The 24,478-nt window shown below is 41.1% G+C and overlaps 1 protein-coding gene across 3 annotated transcripts; it reads left to right on the forward strand.

Moving 5' to 3' along the window:
* The first annotated feature begins 412 nt into the window (after positions 1-412).
* fes (FES proto-oncogene, tyrosine kinase) lies at positions 413-24,045 on the forward strand. 3 transcript variants are annotated; one of them, XM_080458510.1, is made up of 18 exons: positions 413-845; positions 2,400-2,573; positions 8,083-8,179; positions 8,318-8,501; positions 9,863-10,000; positions 10,098-10,217; positions 10,714-10,836; positions 15,225-15,414; positions 16,483-16,563; positions 17,376-17,585; positions 18,045-18,167; positions 18,713-18,766; positions 19,595-19,713; positions 19,822-19,916; positions 20,031-20,154; positions 22,033-22,190; positions 22,320-22,442; positions 22,569-24,045. In XM_080458510.1, exons 1-18 carry the CDS (start codon positions 621-623, stop codon positions 22,709-22,711), a joined length of 2,481 nt encoding a protein of 826 aa, XP_080314636.1. In that variant the 5' UTR covers positions 413-620; the 3' UTR covers positions 22,712-24,045. The 3 variants fall into 3 exon arrangements, with proteins under 3 accessions (XP_080314636.1, XP_080314635.1, XP_080314637.1); XM_080458509.1 differs by having other exon boundaries at positions 19,595-19,916; XM_080458511.1 differs by having other exon boundaries at positions 461-845; positions 8,083-8,192; positions 19,595-19,916.
* The last annotated feature ends 433 nt before the right edge of the window (positions 24,046-24,478 follow it).

The following is a 24,478-nucleotide window of genomic DNA, read 5'->3' on the forward strand; positions in this document are numbered from 1 at the left end:
GGATCCATTATCTTGTTCTTGTAATTTTTACTGGCTGTTTCCTTTGTCAGGTCTGGCATGCAAAACAAATCGTTATCTCAGTGAGACTTCCTGGTAAAATGAACATAAAACTGAACTGTAGAATAGCTTAAAGAGACACATGTGTTCCTGTAATTAATTTGAATGTGAGTAATTAACCGGCAGGAGTAAAATCCTTAATTTTGTTTGACATTGTTCCCTAAAGAGCTTACTTTTGCAGTGTGACAGATGAACAATGTTCATAAATATAAAGATGACACGCCAGTATCTGGCTGTGTAGAAGCACACTCATCCTGTCTGTGTTATATTATTGATCCATCAAACAATAATTCAGAGTTTAGGGGATTGCAGCTCTCGAGGTGGCCATAAATTGAAAGCAAAATTACAACAGCATAATCACAATCGCACAGGCAGGAGGAAGTCCTAACTCACCCTACACATCAGAGCTTTTGCTTCTCTGCTGACGGGGAAGTGAAAGCCTTCCACAGCCACAGAGAAATACATCTCTTGGTCATCAACATCTGCTTCAGTTGCATAAACGTGCCGTAGGAAATATCGCAGACGGCATATCACTGGCCAGAGGAGAGCGGGTCTATCCAGAGATGGGTTTCGGTGAAGACCTGAGGTGTCCACAGGCACACACTGCAGTGATGCGGCTGCTGGACTCTGAGCTTCACCTGATGGAGGTCATGAGAAAGTGGATGGTACAGCGAGCAAAGAGTGAGCGGGAGTTTTCTATGCAGCTGCATCAGATGAGCGTGTTGGTGGAGAAGCTGGACCGACCTCAGCCCAATGCAGGACTGGACCACATCAGTCAGCTCAACAAGGTGAGCTCCTCACCGGCGCCACATCATCAAATAAACAGCAAATCATAATTTCAGTGAATGAAAGTCTGCGAAGTTCAGCTTAAAGATGTTGGAAAATCCATTAAATCAAAATGTTACTTCAAAAAATGGAATCCTGAATCTAAATATTTACTCAAATGATTTTCTAATGTTCAGAATGAATAACAGACATTTTAACAGCATCTGCTAAAATATATAGATAATTCAGTGTTGTGCTTATCATTAGCTGCCAATGTGTGTATTTACACGCAATTGTACAAAAACACAAGATGAAAATCTAAAGTGAGATTTTCTTTAAAAAAAAAAAAACAAGGAATTGGTAATGAGTAGGTACGATGATTTAAGCTCCTTGCAGGAATAAATTACCACTTCCACCACAGTTTGACTCTTATCACTACTGTCTGAGTTTCACACTTTAATGCATCACAGAGAGTTGAAGTGATTCTAAAGAAAGAACAGCACAATGAAACAAGTTGTCGTTGTGATGACTGTTTGAGTAGTGTCACTGCCGTCCATTTGTTATGCAGCCAGTCGCCAGCCTCCTGCATCTTAATCTGAATAAAGTGCACAGATGCATGGAGCACTGCTACATTCACCCCATGAAAATGTCAACTTGTCCACACTAGAAATCCTCTGAAAACATCGTATTGTTTACTATGACATTTTCTTTATTTCCCCCCCTCTTCTCGATTGACTCTGAAGAATAAAATGTTTTTCAGGTTGTTGATTGTTTCTCACTCGTTGTTACTAAAACTTTCACACTGTTGTTTCCAGGGATGTGTAAAACCTGTAAGGAGCGGATTAAAGTCAAAATGTGTTTTAGAACAGGACTGGCTTTGAGTAGAAGTTGCGATGATGAAAATGCCACCAGCTTTCCTCTCCAACCTCAGAGGTCATGTGTGTGTCTGGACTTTATTTGCATCCCTGCAAAGTTAAGTGAACACAAGCTCACAATGAACCGATCAACTCACAACTCCGACTGTGACACTTTGAGAGTTAAAGTGACTTCTAGTTACTTTTATTTGCAGTTTATTGCTGTGTGCGATTGCACACTCCTCAAGAGAGGATGCTTGTCAGGTCTGTGTCTGACCAGCACGTCTTCATATTACAAGATATACAAACAGAAAAATGAGGGATTCTGTCGTGCTACCTGTGGGGGAAACTTCATGTCATCCAGATTTGAAAGCAATCGCAAAGTGATTATAATAAAGTTTAAACAGAGGTGGTGAAGATGCTTTGTTCAATGTGAGTAATGAATGTTTATTCATGTGAGAGGCTCTGTGGACACATGAGAGCTGAACTGATGAATGAATGGTTGTCTGTAGCTCTTGGTCAACTTCCCTTTTAAGTCTGTGCAAACATGTAATTAGTTTTTCTCCAAAATATACAATTTGAATTACAAAATAAGCTGACTAAGTTTACGGCCAAAGACAGGGACGGAGTTTCCAGTCTTGACAGATATGTGTGCTTTCTCTGGGATTTCCAGTCATTAATTTCACATGTCCTGTTTCTTTCACTTTTGCTTCTGACTGCCAGTCGTGGGCCGTGCTGGTCTCACAGACGGAGTCTCTCAGTCACGTGATGAAGAAGTGCTCTGAAGATCTGCTGGACGGCCCCATCAACAAACTGATGCTGCTCATCAGAGACAAACAGCAGCTCCGCAAAACCTACACAGACCAGTGGAACCTGCTGAGACAGGAGCTCAACAAGGTGTGAGACACAACCAAATGCACACATGTTGAGTACAAGTGTCCTTCTGTCACGCTTTCACTCTCACAATAGCACCAGCGTTACCTGTGAGGCCCACTCGTTCACAGATTGTACCCTTGACCCTGAATCAAACCATTTGAACTAAACGCCTTAAAATCGTCTTAATAGAACTCTCATCTTTGGTCTAAAAAACTTGTTTTCTCTGAAATTACTGTGATTCAGCATTTTTAAAATAATGTATAGAATAGAAAATTCTATACAGCCCACACAAACTGTGGCCTGCCAGTCAGGTAGTGAACAATCCAGGACTTGAGTGGGGCATCCACCCGCATTGAGGTCAGTTTCTCACCCAGCGGAGCCTGATGGTGGTGAAGGAACTGGAGAAGTCAAAGAACATGACTCTCACAGTGCTGGCCGCTCTGTCCAGGTGGGCATAGGTGTAGTTGAGTAGGAAGATGATTATGTCCTCTGTCCTGAGTTACGGTTCGTAGGCGAACTGGAGGAGATCCAGGTGAGGCCTGAGGAGGGGGCGGAGGTGCTCCAGGACGAGTCTCTCCTGTTTTTATAGGAGTGTTTATACCGGCTCCCAAGGTGTAAAGATTCTTTCACGGTCGCGATTCCCTCCTGCAGGTTGGGGACCTGAGTTTGTCAGCCCTATCCACAGATCCATCCACCCTCTGTTGGTGGACTGTGTGGAGCCTGTGATGGTTCTCATTCTCTCTCATATTGTTCTGCTGGAGCTTCCCCTCCAGCTTCCTCCTATTTTCCTCCTCAACTCTCTGATCTTTATCTTCAGCTCCTCCCGTACTTTTCTCACCTCCTCATCACCTGCCTGGAAGGCACACACACACACACACACACACACACACACGCACACACACACACACACACACACACACACACACACACACACACACACACACACACACACACACACACACACACACACACACACACACACAGAACCCTAATTTATGAGTGCTTGTGTTTTGTCCCCCAAAGAAGCAGCAGTCAGGTCCCCAGAGGGAGATGGTCCAGGCAGATATCCTCACAACATAAGTTATAAATTACACACATTCAAGCCCACACACTCAAATACAGTGTTTTTTTGACAACTTCTACAAACGGCCTTTGTTGAGTCAGGCCTCTGGCACTGCAGTTTTTCTTTTAAATTTTTTTTAATGTTGGCTATTGTCCTTGTGGTTTACGATTCTTTCATCAGAGCATAAGTACACATGCACAGACATAGCAAATATAAAAAAAATATCAGGCCAACAGCAAAACATCTTTTGTCAAGGTAAACTAACTTTTAATTGGTGCAAAGATGAAGGCTTGTGAGAACATTTAAAAGTGTACTTTGACTCACTTTAAAAAGCAGAAGTGCAGAACTGTTCAATACCTCCCATCACAGCCTTCAACCTCGGACTCGAACCGGGGATTTACTTTGCTGTGAGGCACCACACACCCCATTAAAACCTATCACCCAGTTTATTGGTTCAGGCTACTCTTCGAACCTTTCTTTAAAAAAGTAACACTGCAGACTGACTTTTAAACCTGAAAAGTAACTTTCATCAACATTTGCGTCAGCAGGCCAGGATGTCTCTCTGGGTTTTGTATTCCCACATTGAGCTGAAAGGGGACCACTGGTGGCCTGGGTGCCCTGCTCTGAGGGTCTGGGCGGGCCCCTGGCTGGTGGGGTTCTGAGGCTTCTGGCCGGTACCGGGTCAGTTGCTTTGGCTGGAGTTTTCATGATCCCAAGATCTGGCACGTCACTATTTCTGCTTTTGTTTTTCAGTTTTTTGTTGTTGTTTTTCTTCACTGTTATGACCTTTCTCTCTTTCGTTCCACTTTGGTCTGGCAGCTTTGCCAATGAATCAATAATAAATCAATGCAAAGTTCACAACGGGAAAAATAAGTCAGACCCTTCCTTTGCAAAGAGCAAATGTGTTTGGGCACCAAATCTATCTCACTGAAGGTCTAAACAGGACAACAACAAAAAAAGAAGCTATTTTCATTTGTCTTGAGTGTTTTAATGTTTAGATTGAGAGCTTTTGTGTCTCTAGCAGGCACAGAAGCATGATGGATGTTGAAGTGGAGTATTTCTGAGTATGACATGAGTCACAACTAAGAAAGAAGCTCTATTTTTTGAAGGTGTGTCATGTTGAATTAAAGATGGTTACCATGATGACTCTGTTATAAAGACAACAGTCACATGAAATGAGACTCAGTAGACTGGAAAGAGTGTGAGCAAATGCATTTTGATGCTATCTCAAACCGTGGCAGCGCCGCAGTGTTTTTATTACCCAATTACATGAGACGAACGATGTGTTCGATTTCAGTGATCCATATTGGTTTGCATTGTAAATTTCTGCCAGGCAGTTTGTTCATTTAAATTTTCTCACTTTGCAGTTCAGAGAAAGTCCAGACAGCTTTGGATCTTTTTTCTCTGTGTAACATTGTGTGGTGACAAGGTGTCTAGGTTTTCTGTGATGACTGAAACAACAACAGCGTCAGAGGTGCGATCAGTGACTTTTGAAGTAGACTGTCACTTGCAACACTAGAAAGGCCACATCATTTCCTCACATGTCTTCTCTCATGTTTCATGTTTGTCTGCAGCGAAACATTAACTGGGCGGCTGTCCACTTCCTGTGTTTGTGAGAACACACACGCACCCACCCACCCACACACACACACACACACACACACACACACACACACACACACACACACACACACACACACACACACACACACACACACACACACACACACACACACACACACACAGTGCAGAAACAAGTCCTCTTTGCACATATCAGTGTGGGCTGTAAACAGATACATTTTGCATGTGTGATGTTTTACATAAAGAAATAAAAACTATTTAAAAAGATGCTCCCAGTTTCGAGTAAAGAATGATTATAAATCTAAAAGCCATTCAACTTCCATGTAAATGTTGTTTAATCTGCGTAGATGATCGTTGATAGCTTAAATAGTTTAAATGGACAGACTACTACCAGAATAGAATAAATCTTTATTGTCCTCTGGGGTGGAAATTTGCCTTTTGCTCACGAAACAAAACGTATAAACAGATACAATTTAATGAAGAATAAAAATCAAACATCAAGAAGAATTCAGGTATCAGCTGTGGTCCAGCCCACATTGATCAAGTTACAGGATGAGGAATATTAGCATAAGGGATTTCATGGATATAATGTTACTTGCCAGAGGAACTCTGTAGTTCCTCTCAGAGTTTAAAAGTTCAAACGGACTTGAAAAAAGATGAGCGTGATCGTCCAGGAGGCTCCTCACCTTTAACCTTGTCCTAGTTGTAACAAAGTTAGATCACAGGCTCCTGGGATTTTCCTATTATTGTTATTGTCTTAAGTCTGCAATTTAGGTGACCTGCACACCAAGCAGATATGAAAAGTTGAAACATTTTCTGCCACTCTTTTATAAACAAGCCCCAGTATCTGCTGAAGTTGCTGTGAACATCCCTTTGAGATAAACAGTTTGAAAATGTTCCCCATCACAAAAAAGTGGGTGTGTTTGGACGGTTCTGGGAACCAAAGTACCGAGAGGAAGCCCACACTGACCACGTTCAATTCAAAACAAATAATGTGACATCACATTTGAAGTTTCTGTGCTTGAGCCAAATGGGCCAACAAAGTCCATGTTGGGCCACTTCCTTGAACAAACTTAAAATGTCTTTACCCGACCATGAATTCATTGGTAAATAGAGAGAACATATCCGTGTGGGAAGTCAGCGCTCACAGTGGGCACGTCTGACATGCTCCCCCTGATACAAACCCTCTGTGGGCAGCAAAAGAGGAACTTCCTAGTCCAGAGCATTCATCCTGATCTCTATTTCGGTGTTATCTGTGTGGTGAGAAGTACTTTAAAGAAGATGATTGTAATTGACTTGACTGCTTCCGCAAAGATAATTTATACTGTGGCTTAATGGATTCCATGGGCTTCTTGTCACGACACTTTGGTGCAGTGGTCAGTACCACCTCACAGTGAGAACACTCTTGCTCAATTCTGAGATTTGGCTTGTTTTCCTTGGAAAGGTTTGCGCGTTTTGACCTCACAGAATCCACACGGTGAGTAAGTTGGCGAGCCAATTCCATCTGACTGTGAGCAAAGGCAGAGCACATACTGGACAGGTCACCCGTCCATCACAGGACAGAGAGACAATCCCAAACACTCATACCTTACAACACCGGCCATGTGGAAGCCAATGTAAAAGTTCTTTTACAAAATAGCGTGTGAGATAAACTTATCGTCACTATTTTTTTTTAAAAAAGGTGTCAAGTAACTGTAATATAGGGATGATGAGACAAAACATTGGACTCAGTCTTGGATTCGCCACAGAAACACTTTTTTATCTTCTCAAAAAATGAACCTAATGTGAAGCCATGTTTGTCGTATCAGCTCATGGAGACCGGAGGCACTTTCATCTGCAGCAGCTCGGCCCGCTCTAATGCTCATCCATCTGATGTTCCTCAAAAATGTGCAAACGTGTTGGACTGATTAAAAACTCTGCTGCCTCAGTGCTGACTAAGAAGAAAGGACAGAGCACATTATTTGTATCTTGATGGTTGGCTGTCACTTCTTCTATTGATTTTAAAATGTGTTTAATCGTCGGTAAAAACTCCTAAAAGTGAATGTCTGACATGCTGCTGATCCATGAACCCAAGCACTTAAGTTCTCTACCTCCAGCCTTTTGGTCATTTCAGAATAGAGAGTGCAGAGGCTTTAAGTTTCATGCTTAACAGTTTTATGCTGTAGGACCAAAAACAAGTCTGAGGATCTGACAACAGCTGGATATGTTGGCAACAGTTCTGCAGTTATTTTTTACTCTCTCGGTTTTACGTAGAATATAAATACTCACTGAAATGATTTAAAGACTTTTCCACCCAATGACATTTTTCAAAGTACGTTTTAAACCTTTGTGATTTTATTTAAAGGTAGTAGTTTAAAGGTATTAACACTCATTATATGGTAATACATACTGAATATTCATTATCTTTTATATTGAATTCAACAAAATCCCACATATTAAACTGTGCCGTCTGTTGAAAGGAATGAATTTCTCACCAGAAATCCTAAAACATGCTGGCAATCAAGTTGCCACATGCATCTTTCAGCATTACTGTCATATGATGCTGTATTGTCATATAATGTGACTGACGAGATGAACTACTCATTAAAATAAAAACAGTCACATGCACTTGTGTTTACAGTGTGATCAATTATTTTATCCTGATTTATGCTGATTGTATCAGTCAGGTGCACTGAATGAAAGTAAGAAAACTTAAGGGCCAAAACAGTTTTATTTTTAAATTAAAGAAGTGGGAATTGTTGTGCTTTTTCTTTATTTCCTCAAAACCTACCTCAAAGTTGAGCACAATCGTTTAATTGTTTGTTGTGTCAATGACATCACTTTTAGTTATTTGTTCAGTGAGTTAATCAATTGTGCTGACGGTTCCCATGCGTTGTTTCTTTTCAGGTGACGCACTCGGAGCTGGAGAGGCTGAAGAGCAGCTACCGGCAGGTGGTGAGAGATGCAGCTCAGGCAAAGAGGAAGTTCCAGGAAACCAGTAAAGGTGGGAGTTCCTGGTAACTCTTACTTCTCTTAACAGAGGTTTCACGCTTCTGAAACAGTGTCTGTTTTTTTTCCTTCTCCATTTTGTATCATTCTGTTTTTGGCATAAATGTGAATAAGTATTTGTCTTTGCTTGCAGACAAAGAACGAGACAAGGCTAAAGAGCGTTACGTAAAGGCCACATTCAAACTCCACGAGCTCCATAACGACTACGTCCTGTCTGTGCAAGCGGCTCAAGTTTACCACGAGCAGCACTACAGTCACATCCAGCCCGCCCTGCTCAGCGCGCTGCAGACTCTGCAGCAGGAGATGGTGCTCATACTGTAAGATCCTATGATGCCCGATCACAACACATCACCAACGTTTACTCATTTATCTCAAGTCGTCTTGCCTCCTCATTAATGCCATTTTGAGCGTTTCGCCACAGACTACAATAAACAAACATCCTCTAACTGACATGTGTTTAACTATCATCAGTTCTCCACGTTGTGCAAAATGGTTTGCATTGATTTGATGCTGACCTAAAGCCAATGAATTACAGACGGTGTTTAGGATAAATTTTTTTCCTCACAGCTTTATGGTAATAATGTTTGGCTGTGCTGAGCCGCTGAGAAGAGCAGCTGTTTTGACAGCTTTTCCTCATTTGTGCTTTAAAAAACAAAAAAGTTCTGAAAGCTGCATAACTTTAAGATATGACATGTAGAAGTGGGAAAAAAAAAAAGAAAAGAAATGCAAGAATCAAAGCTGTGAAGCTGATAATCTGAGTTTAAAAGCTGTCTACAATAAATATGTGACAATCACCTGTCACATCTGAAATGTTAGTGACTTTTAGTTTTTTGAAAATAGAACGACAAAAACAAGAACGAGTGACACACATTTGAGAAAGAGTTAAAGTATTTATGAAGTAGGTTTGGCTAAAAGTCTCAAAACAGACAGTTGTGGTAAAGTATGGAGCAAACATGTTGAGAGACTGTTTGTGCTGCATATGTGAATTTGCGTTAGACTCTGGGGTCTTCAAAGTGAGTCTCCCTCTATGTTCCACCAACACACATAGGGAGCAGCAGAAGAATGAAATCTGGGAATGGGGTGATACTGTTTCCCAGCGTGATTAATCAAGGGTTGCAAAATACATGAAATTCAAAGACTTTAACTGCAGGAACTGGCCTTTTTGTGTGGAGTTTGCATGTCTTCCCTGAGCACGATTGGATTTTCTTCACACGGGTGTTAATTGGTGATTCTAAAATGCCCTTAGAGGTGAATGTCACTGTTTGCCCAGTACAGAATAAAGATGAATAAATGCCAACAACCAGTTAAGCTCACATGCATGTTTCTAGATGTGGGAGGAAACAGGAGTACCTGGAGGAAACCCTCACGTCCTGGGGTGGTTTGGTGACCCTAAATTGCCCAGAGGGGTGAATGTGAGTGTGTGTGGTTATAAATCCAGTGCCCCACGATGGATGGATGAAATTTCAACAACCTTCGACAAGACAAAAAACATTGCTGTCTGGCATTCAACAAAAAATAATTCTTGTCCAGTCAGAGAGGGCAAGAGTTGGTGGTGTGAACTGGAACGGCCTAGTTCAAACTCTTCCTCCCACATTTTAAAATCTTCTGTATTAGACTAAAACTGGTCCAAAGATTGTGCATCATGTTGCCTCTCTGTTGTCACTTCCTGAGCCTGCAGAAAGGAGATCCTGGAGGAGTACTTTGACATCTCCACTCTCCTCCACCACCAAGTGCAGCAGATCCACGGGGAGATGTCTTCTGCTCTAACAGTCATCGATCCTCACACGGAATATGAGAGCTTCATCCATCAGAACAGGTGGGCAGAGGAAAACTTCCCCCCTCAGCAGCATCACAGTCATGAAAGCCAACCGAGCTGAGCACCGATCCTGTGGACTGTGGGTTTGTGCTTGCAGGTCTGTTGGGGAGATTCCTGTGTGTGCAGATTTTGACTGTAGCCTCCTGGAGGACGCCGAGCAGCTCAATCCCGGAGAGATCGAACTGAACGATCTCACACTCGAGACAATTCAGCACAGGTGAATGCAAAAACACAATGCAATCTGATTCCGATTGCTGATCTTCCATTTTTTTCATGTTTCTATCACTTCATCCTCCCCCATCGCTCTCTTTACACTTTGCATCACTTACTTCCTCTGCACTCATTATTTCAATAACTTTAAATAGCCTCCTAAAAACACAGTCTACAAAGTGCTTTGACGGCAAAAGCAGCAGAAAACAACAAAAAAAGAAAGACGAACTTCTTTAAAGCCTATTTAAGGTAACGTGAAAACAAGGACACTGCTCAGTAAATCGAAAGAGAACAGAAACTGGAATATTGCCATGAAATTGGGAGCCAGCTAAGAAATTAATACACTCAAGAGTGAAAAATATTCAATCAAATAACCAATAAGTACAGAAGTAAGGATAATGATAAAAATAAACCAAAGTAAATAGATCAGTAAAATAAATAAAAGTTAAATTGCAGAACAATAGAAAAAGGGAATACAATTAAAATCCTCTGTGCTTTTCCAGGTTGACTACAGTTGAGGAGCAGCTGCTGAGTCTGGCTCGGAATATGGGATCTCAGCAGACTTCTGCAGATCAGCTGGAGCGGGACCTGGAGGAGGAGCAGGAAGGCGTCAGGAAGGGCCAGAGGTGAGAGGACCGCCGGCACAACAGACGCCGTGATGTTGAATTCAAAGGTTACAGAGATATATTGATATGAAAACACAGAGCTTTAGGTGCTAAGACAAATTACCAGTGTTTGCCTCTGCAGGCAGTCTGCCGTTCAAGTCGGGGGAGTTCAGCTCTTGGCTGTTTAAAGGTGTAATAACTATGGTGGTCTCAGGGGCCGCAGAGAGCCCTTTGAGTCATAATACAGAGATATATACAGAGTTATGACGCTACACTCCCTCGTTTGTTTAGTTGATGAGGCTGTCTGTAGGTGTTTCAGTAGGTACATTTTGCATTCCTATGGGAGTCATTGAGGAAGTAATGAGCTCCTGAAGGACGAACAGTAACAAAGTATTCCTCTGCCAGAAGTTTAGGGTTGTTAAAAGAGCTGCTGGGGAGCACATATGGTGCTGGTGGGGTCCACGTGGGGATCAGAGGTTATAATATCCCTTTGTTTGTGTTTTACAAAACATTTTGTAAAATTCCAGGAAAAATGTGATTAGGCTGACCCAATGTCACCTCTTGTAGCTGGGATGCATGTATCTAATATAGAAAATATAAAAAATTACAGCCTCTCGGCCCAGCAGACAGTAACCTTTTCACCCTTCTGCAAAAAGTTTCATTTTTTGGTGTTCGACTTCAAGGCCATTAATAACAAAACTCCCAAGGTGCAGCATCTTGTTAGCTATTCTGCCTACAAGCTTTTAAAAAAAAAGTTTTCAGCTCTCTGACTGTGGTGCTGTTGCAGAAATGGTTCTTGTCTCTCAGATATCTCTCTGGCATCATTAAAAACTGCAGTTGTCAGAGCCCTCCAGGAGAAAATAAATAAAAAAATCCACATGCTGAGAAATGAAACAAACGCAGGCTTGTCAGAACAATAATTTTTGCAGACCATCAGCGTCTTTTGTTTTTTGTGTTATTTCACATCACATCATATCGTGCATCATGTACATCATTTCATGGTATCTAATAATATCTCATCATATCATCTTCTATTTAATTGTATGTTATCATGTACACATATAATATTGTGTCTTATCATATTGTATTATCAAATATCTTCACATATGGTGTTGTAATTTAGCCTATTGTATTCTGATATATTTGATCGTGTCCTACCTTGTCTTGCCATATCATATTTTATCATGCGGTGAATTCCTCTCCATCATATTCTATCATGACATATCATAACACATTTAATTGAAACATTTAATATTTGAAATCGAATAGATTCCCCCGCATTGAATTGTAGTTTATTTAATCTTCTATATGTCTTTATCCAACCGAGATGTTTTAGATCCAATCCAAGCACAGAGACACAAGCAGAAAGGCTCCAAACCCACTCTGGATATGAAACGAGGGCATTTCCACTGTTCTCTGAGAGAACTAACCTCGACACCCCACCTGGTCCTCAACAATATAAACTACACAAAAAAGAAAATTAAACTTCCAAGAAGGCTGAAATAATTGGGTTTGGTAATAATTTTAAAAAGCCAAAGCTGAGTCTCTTTTCTATACCACAGATACAAACCTGAGTCAAAGGTTTGATGTAATACCTGCTTAGGATTTAAATTACATTTTTTCAAATCAAAACCTTAACAGAACCATGCAGGCACCTCTAACATAGTGAAAACTTGAAGTTGGAGAAAAGTTCTAAAAGCTCATTTATACTTTTTGTTGGGTTAAACCATTTGATGCGCTGCTTTCTGCTCCCATACGCCTCGATAACCGTCACACATTTGACGCCGGTTTAAAAGGCTGCTGTTAAATTACTCACACATTTCTTTGGCGCTTGGATCTCTGCACTGGTTTCAGATAAATATAGATTTTTCGAAGTGCTGCTCATTGTCTGCAAGTTTCTCAGTGGTCTGCACCTGAAATATATGAGGCACGCTTTCTGAGTTCAATCCCGGTGGGTCCCTCATATCTGCAGGGAACGGTCAATTCAAGAGTTCAAACCAGACACGAAGAAAAGACACCGTGCTGCACGGCTGGAATGAGCTCCCTTTTAAACTGCAGATATGCACCAAAAGAAACCATTAAAAAAAAAAATAACTGAGCCACACACTGATCCTTCTCCCACTGCTTCCAATTTAACATCTTTTCCCTTTTGAACTTTTTCCAAAAAGTCTTACTGAAAATTGTTTCCTTTTTGAATTCAGATTTAACATTTTTCTTTTATGTCTTCATTGGTCTTATAATTGGGTTATGAAGCACTTTTAGTGTTCACATTGAAGTACACGTCAGTCAATATATAAAGACCCTGGCAGGAAGTTGGTGCATGAAGATTAGCAGCTCATAGCAAGAAGGTTGTGGGATTAAATCTGGGTTCGGGCCTTTCTGCGGGGAGTTTGCATGTGCTTTTCCTGTGTATGTCGGTTTTCCCAATCGTACTCCAATTTCCTCCCAAAGGCAAGGAACATGCATGAAAAGTTAATCGTGGAACCTCAATTGCCTTTAGTGGGAATGTGGGAAAATGTGGCTGTCTTACCTGTGATGGACGGGCCACTTGTCCTCCAGCTTAAATCTCGTCTTCACCCTTAGTCATTTAGTAGCTGCACCCAAAGTGGTACAAAAGACGGATGGCTACAGACCTTGTACAACATGTGCACATTTCTCTGTGGCAATTCAAATGTCTCGTGCTCTGCAGGAGTCCAATTGGGAAAAAATTTTCCATTTTAGTCTCCTGCAGTAAAAGAAGAAACTACAACTGCTCCAATAATAGGGTCAACACAAATGTTGAGTCGTTTTTAAATTGTTCAAAGTAGCTTTTATCAGTTTGCAATAGCATGTCTAAGTGAATAGTTTGCTTACAAAAATGTCAGGAGAGAAAAAAATCCCAACGGTCCAAAATGTAAGTATATTCACTCTACATCAGCTCAAATTTCAGGAAACAAAATGAGACAGATTATGAAACACAACTGAAGCCTTCACAAAGGATCAGATAGTTTCTCAGCCTTGCTGATTTGAAAAAGGTCATTCATGTTTCCATAACTTCCAGATTAGATCATGTAGTTCCCTTTACTTTGATATCAGCTATCGTGACATGCACAGACTGCAGCTCATCCAAAACGCTGTCAACAAAGAAGAATTGACCACATCCCACCTGTCACTTCTGCTCGTCTCAGAACGATTATTCTCCTCCGAACACAGATCCTGTTACCTGTGTCGATATGACTCTTCACTCAGGGTGACAACGTGTTCGATGTTCTGGCCCCTTTATCGTAAAATTCAACAGCAGAGAATCTCAGACTGACTAAGTCAGTTTCCTCTTTAACTTATGTCTTTTACTGATTAGTGTTTTGTTGTTATTTTGATATTCATAACTATGTTTTTTATGATTTTTGATTTTTTTGGTGTGCACCCAGTGAGGGTTTACACCATGTCATAAACTCTCGTGCCACATGTTTTGTGTCATGCATGGTTGTAATTTATGGCAAAATTAATAATTTTTTTTATATTTTTCACATTATGTGATATTATTGTTATGGCTGCTGGGATCCATATCCAAAATTTGGAATTGGGTTTATAGTCTTTATATATTGCAATGCTGTCAAACTTTTTGCACTAAATCTTGTTTAATCACTCCAAATTGTTTCCATTACGCTTACAGCAAATGCAGTAATGTGTGTTTCAGTAATTCTTTTTTTTTTCTCAAACATTGAAAGTAAAAGGCATTCCCCTGACCCTCACATTCTTCTGGCTGTCCCTGAAGCTCTCTGCTTCCAGTCTAGACCCACCCCACACTTTGAGAACCACTGGATTTTTCACAGTTTTGCCCGTTAATTTCCTTTCAAATACCTGTTTGTTTCTTTCCTGATGAAACTTCTCGTGTGGAAATATCTCAATGAAATGATTGGACTGTCTGTATACAATGGATGTCACGTGCACTCTGATTGAAGAGACTTGGCACACACACACACACACACACACACACACACACACACACACACACACACACACACACACACACACACACACACACACACACACACACACACACACACACACACACACACAGGTTAATCCAGATGTGCTGGTATGTTTTAATAAGGAACCATTGTAATGAATGAACTCTCGGCTTGGAGCTCTCTGTTTCACCAGACTTGTGGGATCCTCTAGGTCATTCGAGGTTTATTGGTTTAGCATGCACACTGACAGGACAAGGACAGACTGATCTGGTGCCAGAAAAAGCCCGTTTATTGATTGCATTAATCAATAGAAAGCAACTGCAGATCTGCACAAACAGCCATTTTATCGATGCCTGTGTGCTTTGGTACTGAGCGGTGTTATTTTATTGACTTGTGCAAGCCTTTGAATCACACTGAAACAGGGAAATATCTTGTCCTCCTGCGCTTTCTTCTGTCCAGGGTTTACCAGTTCAGCAAGAGACACGCGATGGAGGAGTGCCGGCAGCAGGTCGCTCTGTCTCGAGGCATCAGAGCCAAGCTGGAGGCTCAGAGGCTTCTTCTTAAGGAGAAACTGGACGCGCTGGGCTCCAAAGATCCTCCCTCTGTTCTGGATGGAGACACTGTTTCACTTTCATCCTCTTCAAGCAATGTGTGTTCTTCATAACGCAGCTCTTTGTCTTTGATCTTATCTAATTATTGGTTCTGTCAGCCAGGCAGGGATAAATATAGCTCCATAAACAAGGTGTGGTAAAAAGAATAAAAACGTCTCATTGGGACTTTTATAATTGAGAGCAGTGCACATGTAAAGAAGAGTGTTCCGTTCATAATGAGTTTAAAATCACAGGCCTGGGCTTTCTTTCTCTATTTCCTCTAAACAAGACTGATTTGCTAAATCACTTTAGACGTCAATATACAATTAGGTGCCACAATAAGTTTAAACTTTAAATTCAAATTCAAGTGCAAGTCTGAAATTTATATCTATCTATCTATTTATATACATTTTGTATCCTGAACACTTTCTTGTGGAGTTAAACTTTTAGTTTTAAATCATACAGTACAGCCTGTACTGTACATAAAGTTAACTTTTAGTTGACCTCAGATAAAACTGTGACAGATGACTTCAACACAAATTATTTTGTTGAACATTTTCTCTTTATTGAACTCTAAATACACCCTGGTAAATCTGCTTTTCCTCTCCTGTTCTCACTGATTGATTAGCTGCTGGCACACTGATTCAAAGCTCTATAACAATCTGAGCAGAGAAGACTCAGGTTTTATTTGTTGTCTTTTTTATAGCCTGAACCAAATCTTTTCCTCTGTCAACTTATACAGCTTATCTTCTGTGAAATCACCATTCATATTACACAGACCCAGAGGCAACTGGCCCCGTCAAAAAATAACCTGTGCAGGAACATAATCTGAGGGTTACCATATTTTGTATATAACCTGAAAGGATTGAGTTATTTAGAGAGACTGTAAAATGGTGAACTTTGTCCTCAGATTAGGAATGATACTCTTTCATCATCCAAATCTTACTAATGAAATTGGTACATATACTATTTTGTTCATATTCTTATCATCATTTACTATTAATATGAACAAGGTGAGTCAGCACAAAAATGTTTTTCATGCTTCTTCAGGGAACATTTGGTTCAACACGACACACCTCAGCGACACTGAGGTTTGACTGACAATAACATCTCTGATATGTTTTCAGGATCAGAGTGGGAGCCAATCCAGGCTCCTCATGAATGGGATTATGAACAATCTGAGCAGCTTCTTTAAGACCAAAACTGAGGTGCGTTGTACACTAAGTTTATAACAACAGATGTAGAAACATCAAACAAGATGTACCACTGACCTGTCTCGCGACAGATTTCACATGAGAGGCTCTTGTCACAGTTGAAGGATATTTCTATTTGCCACCTTTGCACCTTCTTGCTCTTAACTCCTGCTGCAATACCTGTTTGGGTGCACTCAAACCTCAAACCACACAACAAACAATAAATCATGTTGTGGAAAAACGTGGCAGAGCTTCATATCCTCTGCACGGTTCAGCTCGGTCAGGCGTGTGATCGTACTTGGGGGTTTTGTGCTCCTCACGGTGTCGTGGGACTGATTGAGGTCGCTTGTGTGGGTCAAGCTGCCACTTCCAACATTTCTACTGACCTCAAACCAAGTTTATCTCCAATGCAGCTATATTACATTTCATTATTTAATCATTGTTGACAGTAGCGCTGAGGGATTTGGGACCCAGCTGCATACAGACTTTCCACAGGAAAAGGCCTTGCTCGGTCTCTCGTCTACCAGAATCATAGAAATGACTGTGAATGATCACCTGACACGATTTAGTTTTTAATATCAAAGTCTGAGCTTAAGGATGAAGGTGTTGCTATTTTGTGTGTGAGCTACCTCTCCCTGTCTAACTCCCAGCCTTGTGGTCCCCTCGAGGCATAAAGTGTGGTGTGGTTCGTCTTTAAACATTTTCAGGCTCATCTTTGAAGTATCTCTATATGATCTCTGCAAAATCACCCGGAAAGCCAACTGTTATTACCAACTCTTATTGTTGTATTATTCACGTCAGCTAAAAGATCCTGCTTTTCTCGACAGCTGCCTCCAGTCCATGAGCAGGTACAAGAGGTGAATCGTCCTCTGGGGCAGCAGGATTGGTACCACGGTGCTATTCCCCGGCTGGAGGTCCAGCAGCTGCTGAAGGACAATGGAGACTTCTTGGTGAGGAAGAGTCAAGAGAAACAGGGTTATGTTCTGTCAGTGCAATGGGATGGATCCTGCAAGCATTTCCTCGTACAGAATGTGGATGTAAGTAGATCTGCCTCATGGAAATGAGCGCATTTCACATTCTTACATCATTTACTTTGAATGTTTAAATTTTTTTGATTATGCATGCACATCTTCTGTGATCAACCCCCGCTGATCTTTCTTTCTTTTGTTTTTGTTTTTTAAATATGTATTTCTCATTTTTTTAATACAAGGAAGCCCTGAGTGAAAGGAACACATACACAGCTATGTTCTGCATGCTGCATATTTCTGTTGTCATGTTTAGTTATACAGCGCAAAACCTGTTTTTTGACATTCTGATTTTTAAAACCTTTGACAGGATTTCCCCCAGGGATTAATAAAGTCATTCTGATTCTTATTTGCAATATTGCCGTATTATTATATTATCTGAATGATTTAATTTTTTTTTCAAATCAATGAATCAACATGTTCCTCTGTTTGCACATCAGTTGACCTTACAGTAAAGGCTTTTCTGCACAGAATCTGTACCGTCTGGATGGGGAAGGCTTCCACACGGTCCCGCAGCTGATTCACCATCTACTGTCCACACAAAAACATGTCACCAGGAGGTCTGACATTGTGCTGCAGAAACCTGTGCTGAAGGTAACTCTATGACACGCAGACATCCAAATGTCCTGAAATGAACCGCTCACTCTATTTTCTTCAGCTCTGTAGATCAGTGAGGAGAATCCTTGATCTTTGTTCAGAACGCATACATTATATGCTCTGTGTTAGATTGAAGTAAGCTCCTCGACTACACGCATTTATGCAAACTAAGGCAGCCAATTTCATAGAATGGAATTAATATGTCTTCAATCTTGCTTAGTATACATCATGCATTTTTTTTTTTTAAACCTTCAATTAAATTCAGTATGATATCTGGACAAAATGTGCTTACAGTAACAATCATCCTATCATTACATGTGAATCCAATAATCTATTTGTTTTTTGAGATGGTCTCCCAAACCACTTAGTAAGGGTGCAAAGGTCGGCAGGCTGCCATCCGCCCATGAGCCAGTTTTAATGCACAATTTTAACGTGAATACTTTGACAGTCAAGACCAAATGGAAAAACATTTTCTCTAATGACTGACTCTGTTTTTCCCTCCTTCACTCCTTCATCATCGGCATTGTTTTCACTTCTGTTAGGACAAGTGGGTCCTTGAGCATGATGATATTGTCTTGGGACACCTGATTGGACGGGTAAGTAAACTTTACCATTCGCTTATATGGAGGGGTGAAATTTGCATATACAGATCAATAATAATATTCTAACCACTGTTATGACGTCGACTATCAGCTTATCATGGCACACAATAGTGGGTTGATATATGTTTGGCAGCAAATCAACATTTTTGCCTTAAAGTTGGTCAAAGAAAAGTCTGGAACTCCAGTTGTTGCTGGCTGTTCCTGGTCTGCAGTGGTCATTATCTGTCAAAAGGGTCCATGGAAAGAAGGAGCTCCCGCGGAGACTCCACCTTGCAATTTAGAGAACTTAAAGGACCCGCTGATAACATCCTGAAGCCCAACACCACAGCAGCCTCCACTGGTCTGGTGGAGTCTTGTTTCTCATCGGGATGGGGCTGCTTCTGCTTTGTAGGAGCACATGCTCAGCATCAGACAGGTGGTTATAATATTATGGCTGATCAGATAATATTTTCAAGTCCACAAATTGTAATTTTGTGACTGGATGAACGAGAGTGTTCATGAAATCTGAGTTGATTTTTGAGTGATGATACAGTCGGTAGATGAAATCCTCGTTCACATACAATGGAACTGCTCTTCAGAGGGAGATGAACTGAAAATGTCCAAGTAAAAGCCCTGAACAATATGAAGTCCTTCTGAAGACAAACATGGAGATGCTGCAAATGATTATAGTCACAAATTTCGGAAATCCATCTTTGCTTCAATTCATTGAGACAATCCTTTGTTGTGAGAGCGTCAACCATAAACAATCTGGTGTGGTGCTAAATGTGTGCTGTACATAGTTTTGAAAGAAGACAGGAAAAAAGTCTGTTTTGTGTTACACAGGGTAACTTTGGAGAGGTGTTCATTGGCCGTTTACGCTCCGATAATACCCCCGTAGCTGTGAAAAGCTGTAAGGAGAACCTGGCCCCAGAGCAGAAGAACAAGTTCCTGATGGAAGCCAGGTTGAGACGCACACGCACGCACGCACGCACGCACACACGCACGCACAGGCCAGCAATAACACACACACACTCTTGTTGTTTCTATTGTTTTCTATGTTTTCCATCCAGGATCCTGAAGCAGTACGACCACCCCAACATTGTGAGACTTATTGGAGTGTGCACACAGAAACAACCCATCTACATCATCATGGAGCTGGTTGAAGGTATATATGATCCTGTTACGCACCATTGTTATATCACCAGGCTTGTTTGTCCCATTAGAACCATTAGTAGCTCTTTCTCCTCCCTCATATCTCTTTCTGTTTCCACTTTCCCAGGTGGTGATTTTCTCACCTTCTTGAGGGTCGAGGGTCACAGTCTGACACCCATAACGTTGGTCAAAATGACTGAAAATGTTGCATCTGGTATGGAGTATTTGGCGAGCAGGAAGTGTATCCACAGGTTGGTCAATGACTTCCATCATATCAGTAAATTACACCAAGTTAACACTTGAAGTAGAATAAAATTGATTAAGTTGTACATTTGGTTCAAAACCTGCTGAATGGTCTTTAAGGTGACTCTCAGAATGAGGCTTTGAACCTCCAACTGTTCAGGTGACATCAGGAAGTCAAGCCAAAGTAAAAATGTGTTCCAAATCAAACATGTGGATCATATAACCTTCTGTGGAAATCCTTGAAGGAAGTAGGATTGTCAAACCAACAGATCTTAAATACACAAGAATATACATTTGTTCACCGTCTGTTCACTCAAATCAGGGACAGATATTGCAGAAGGTTTTTTTGATCAATGAGCGCGAGTAAAGAGTTTTGGGTTTATTTAGATATTTTACTGGAATCATTCACTCAGTGTTAGGAAGTTTCCCTTCCAGCCGGCCACAGAAATATAAATGAAGAATGGATTACAGAACTAACCCAAAAACCACACTGAGAAAAGCTCTTTTATCAGTGACTTCAGATATTTCTAGAAACTGTGGAATTGATCAAAATATAAACAAAAGGGAAAAAAAAGTCTTTTCATAGCGTAATGAAATATATTATTCGTCACTCAAAACAATAACTTTTCACAAGAAGATTTGGAATGAGCCCCATGCAGGCATGTGGATCTGTGCGCCTTCACTTTAATCAACATAAAGCAGAACATCACTCACTTCCTCAAATGTGGAGTGAAACTTTCAACAGGAAAGCAGTAATCTAAAGTTTCCTTTAATCAAAGCAAACTATGATGTTCTTGTATAAAAAGGCATCCTTGTAATAAATTCATGACTGAAAATCTACAATAATGCTGTATTTTCAAACAGCTATCGTTATGTACAATAACTTTTTAAAAAGACTTTCATATTTCCTTTATAATACAGGAAGCCTGACTAACAATTGAAAACACTAAAAAACAAAGCGCGAATTGTTTGAACAGAAGATTTATTGATATCAAAAGTTGAAAAGCTTGTTTGAAAATATGTCCTCAGTGTGTGTATCTATGCTTCTGTCTGAATTGCTGATAAATCCTCACAGTGATCTAAGCAGGTGTTAAGTGTTTAATAACTAGTGAAGCTCAGGTGGTCCTAAACCATTCAGATCCATATAAACTCTTTATTTAATAGTGGCATTTTTTATCTTTATTTTTTTTTTTTAATCAGCTGTGAAACAGACAGGTTGCAAATGCAAGAATGGAGAAAAAAGCCCTGATGAAATCCTTCTGAACATTACTGAGAAGCCGATAGAAAAACTGGCTCACACCCTCATAAACACAGCCTCAAAAGACTGTGGCTCTGTGAGATAGGGCTGCATGTACAGATCAAACAGGGGGCTTTAAAACTTCCCCACAAACAAAGCATCTAGCTTTTAGCGCAGAGAGAAATAAGAAAAGGGTCAAATCTAAATAAGACCGTTTCTTTTTTTCTATAATTGCTGTAAATCCAACCAAAAATGGGACTGAATGCTCATTTTTCTTCTTAGCATATTAGTGGATGTGGGACTAAGGGGTTGAGGATGAAGCGTCGGAGATGCGGGAGCTGAGGAGGAGGTTGTGACATCCGCCTCATTACAGAAGCACTGTAGAGTTTGCCCAGTGGGGACAGATCAGAGCAGACTGCTGGTAGCTGCTCAGCCTGTAATGCTGCATGTCAAACTGCACTCACACGCAACAGCAGAGACATGACAAGAACGCCTGTTCTGTCACCCCTCTTGCTGCAGACTGCTCCCTCACTGTTTCTTTCATACCGAGCGTCTTTCTGCATTCATTTTTCATCACCCTCTGGATACACCCCTCTTACATCTCTTCCCCTCTGTCTTTTTGCATCTTTTATTGTCCTCTTTCTTTCAGAGACCTTGCAGCCAGAAACTGTCTGGTGGCTGAGCACAACGTGGTGAAGATCAGTGACTTTGGGATGTCCCGTCAGCAGGATGACGGTGTCTACTCTACAGAGGGGGGGGCCAGGCAGGTCCCCGTCAAATGGACTGCTCCAGAAGCCTTGAACTATGGTACACCACCAGAGCTCCGGCCCTGAAGTCACAAACATTTCGCCTGTTTCACCGTACCAGCAGTCAACTGAAGCCTGACGCAGCCGAGGCTGTGTCCGTGCTAATGCTGCCCCCTGCTGGTGTCTCCAGGTCGGTTCACCACAGAGAGCGACGTCTGGAGTTTCGGGGTTTTATTGTGGGAGACCTTCTCCATGGGAATGACGCCCTACGTGAGCATGACCAACCAACAGACTCGAGAAGAGGTGGAGAGAGGTAAGGACCGACATCCACACACCAGCCTCCCGGAGAGAAGCTTCCCAACTGTCCAGGCAGCCATGGAGGGAAGATGGCTGATACCACTGTGCTCAAACCATCACACCATCTGTCTGACTGTTTCAGGACACCGTATGGCCGCTCCACAAGGCTGCCCTGCAGAAATCTTCAGAATTATGAGCAACTGCTGGGAGTACGACCCCCAGAAAAGGCCTTCATTCAAGAGACTTCGAGTCGAGCTCAGTGCCATTAACAACAAAACCTCCTGATGCGGACCCGGTGATTGATAGTGGGGTTAACCTTTGTATATGTATTTGTTTTTCTTTATTTGTTTCATAAAGTAAGTGGAAATTCAATGAAACTACTGAATAAATACTCACAAAAACGCGCAAAGCGCATATAGCTTGTCAGTTCCGCCTGGTGGCCGCTAGAGGGCGCACTCTGTTCTGCTGTTGAACCTTAACGTGACGTGAATAGAAATAATCTTGTAAGTGACTTTCAGGACTCATCAAACATCAACAGGCGAGCTCATGGCAGCTCTCTTCTCTGTTGTCTTTGCCTATTTTAAGTCAGCTTTTCTGAAAACATTTATAATGTGTCTTGTTCTAAATAAAGCGTTTCCCGTATTTTACTTGCTGAATGGATTTTCAGTAAAGCACTCCTGAAACACTTGAGAAGGAAAAATACCAAAGGGTACAATTAGGACTTAACTGTAACTCACTTTGTTCTCCTCAAAATACTAGTTTTTCAACTCATTAAAACAACCTTTCAAAATCTCGACCTAGATTTTTACTTAAAAACATAGTCATAAAACCAGACAAAACACACATAAATGCTTTTAACAAAGCTGATTTAAATTAAATTGATTAAATTGTTTTTGTTTGTTTGATACCCTTTATAAATAGAATCCATTTCCCCACACTTTAGCCAAATAAAATCCTCCAAAATCAGAAGAGTCAGAAAACACTTATGTGATCAAACCTGTTTAAAACGCCTTTGCTTCCACTCTTCCAAATCTGATGCAACAGAAATGAAACACAACCGAAGTGACATCCATTTTAGTCACAGCGTAAGCAGCCAGCTTCCTCTGTGACTGTACCACAGCTGTGTGAGCCTCTGAATAACAGCAACAGCTTGTGTTTCAACAAGAGAGACAGTTCCGTCCCAGTACAGTGACCTCCTGGCTGTGAACGAGACACGCATCTCTAGAAGCTCTGATTATATGATTCATCCAATTGATTTACATGATATATTATAGACTTTATTAGAAAGGTTCTCTCTTTTTATCTCAGCCACAGATATAATCATATTTGTAATAATGTGAGCCTATGTGATGTTAACAAAGAATTATTACCAAAACCCGACCTGTATCACCCCGCGCTCTGCAGAGTGCCGTTGGAGCTTTTAGCATTTCACCGCAGCTCCTAAAGGTTTAACACGACATTCGGACCTCATCTTTACACGCTGGATCAGTAATGGGAAACAATTGGCTTATAAATCTGCCATTTCAGCCTGAAATGTCAGCAGTGTTATCAGATTTGTCCCACCTGGCTCAAAATGTCAAAAAGTGTGCTGTATAATAAAGACTCTATGTCTCACAGCTATTTTTGAGTTTTGATGGATCGTTTGACTTTTCACAGGAAAATCTACCCTCTGAAAATATGTGCCTCAGAAATATCTCCCCACATATAGTTGTGGGTCTTTCCATCAGTAGCTCCAAACACATATTTTTCACAAATTTTATCTATGTCATTGTTTGGAGCGTTTATCCCAGTGAATGCAAGGTAGGAGGCAGGAGGCAGGAGGCAGGAGGCAGGAGGCAGGAGGCAGGAGGCAGGAGGCAGGATGCACCCTGAAACAGAGCTGGTAACATACAAACAAACAAATAGAATTAAGAAATGAAAATGTAGATACTTTTAGAATAGGGGATGGAAATATTTTTTTCTGTCTGCGCTCCCTGGTGTCACATCAGGTTCAGACCGTCAACCTCATGTTCCAGTTATGAGACTGACGGCCTCTGGAGGTTGAGGGTTGCA

The sequence above is a fragment of the Lipophrys pholis genome (genome assembly GCF_963383615.2).
Source record: "Lipophrys pholis genome assembly, chromosome: 2".
NCBI lineage: Eukaryota > Metazoa > Chordata > Actinopteri > Blenniiformes > Blenniidae > Lipophrys > Lipophrys pholis.

What these genes read in the sequence shown, in the direction of transcription:
- fes (XM_080458509.1), top strand. Translation starts at nt 621, where the DNA reads ATGGGTTTCGGTGAAGACCTGAGGTGTCCACAGGCACACACTGCAGTG. An exon ending in TGAGACAGGAGCTCAACAAG is followed by an intron (nt 2,574 to 8,082) that starts GTGTGAGACACA and finishes GTTTCTTTTCAG; the next exon opens with GTGACGCACTCGGAGCTGGA. An exon ending in TCGAGAAGAGGTGGAGAGAG is followed by an intron (nt 22,443 to 22,568) that starts GTAAGGACCGAC and finishes TGACTGTTTCAG; the next exon opens with GACACCGTATGGCCGCTCCA.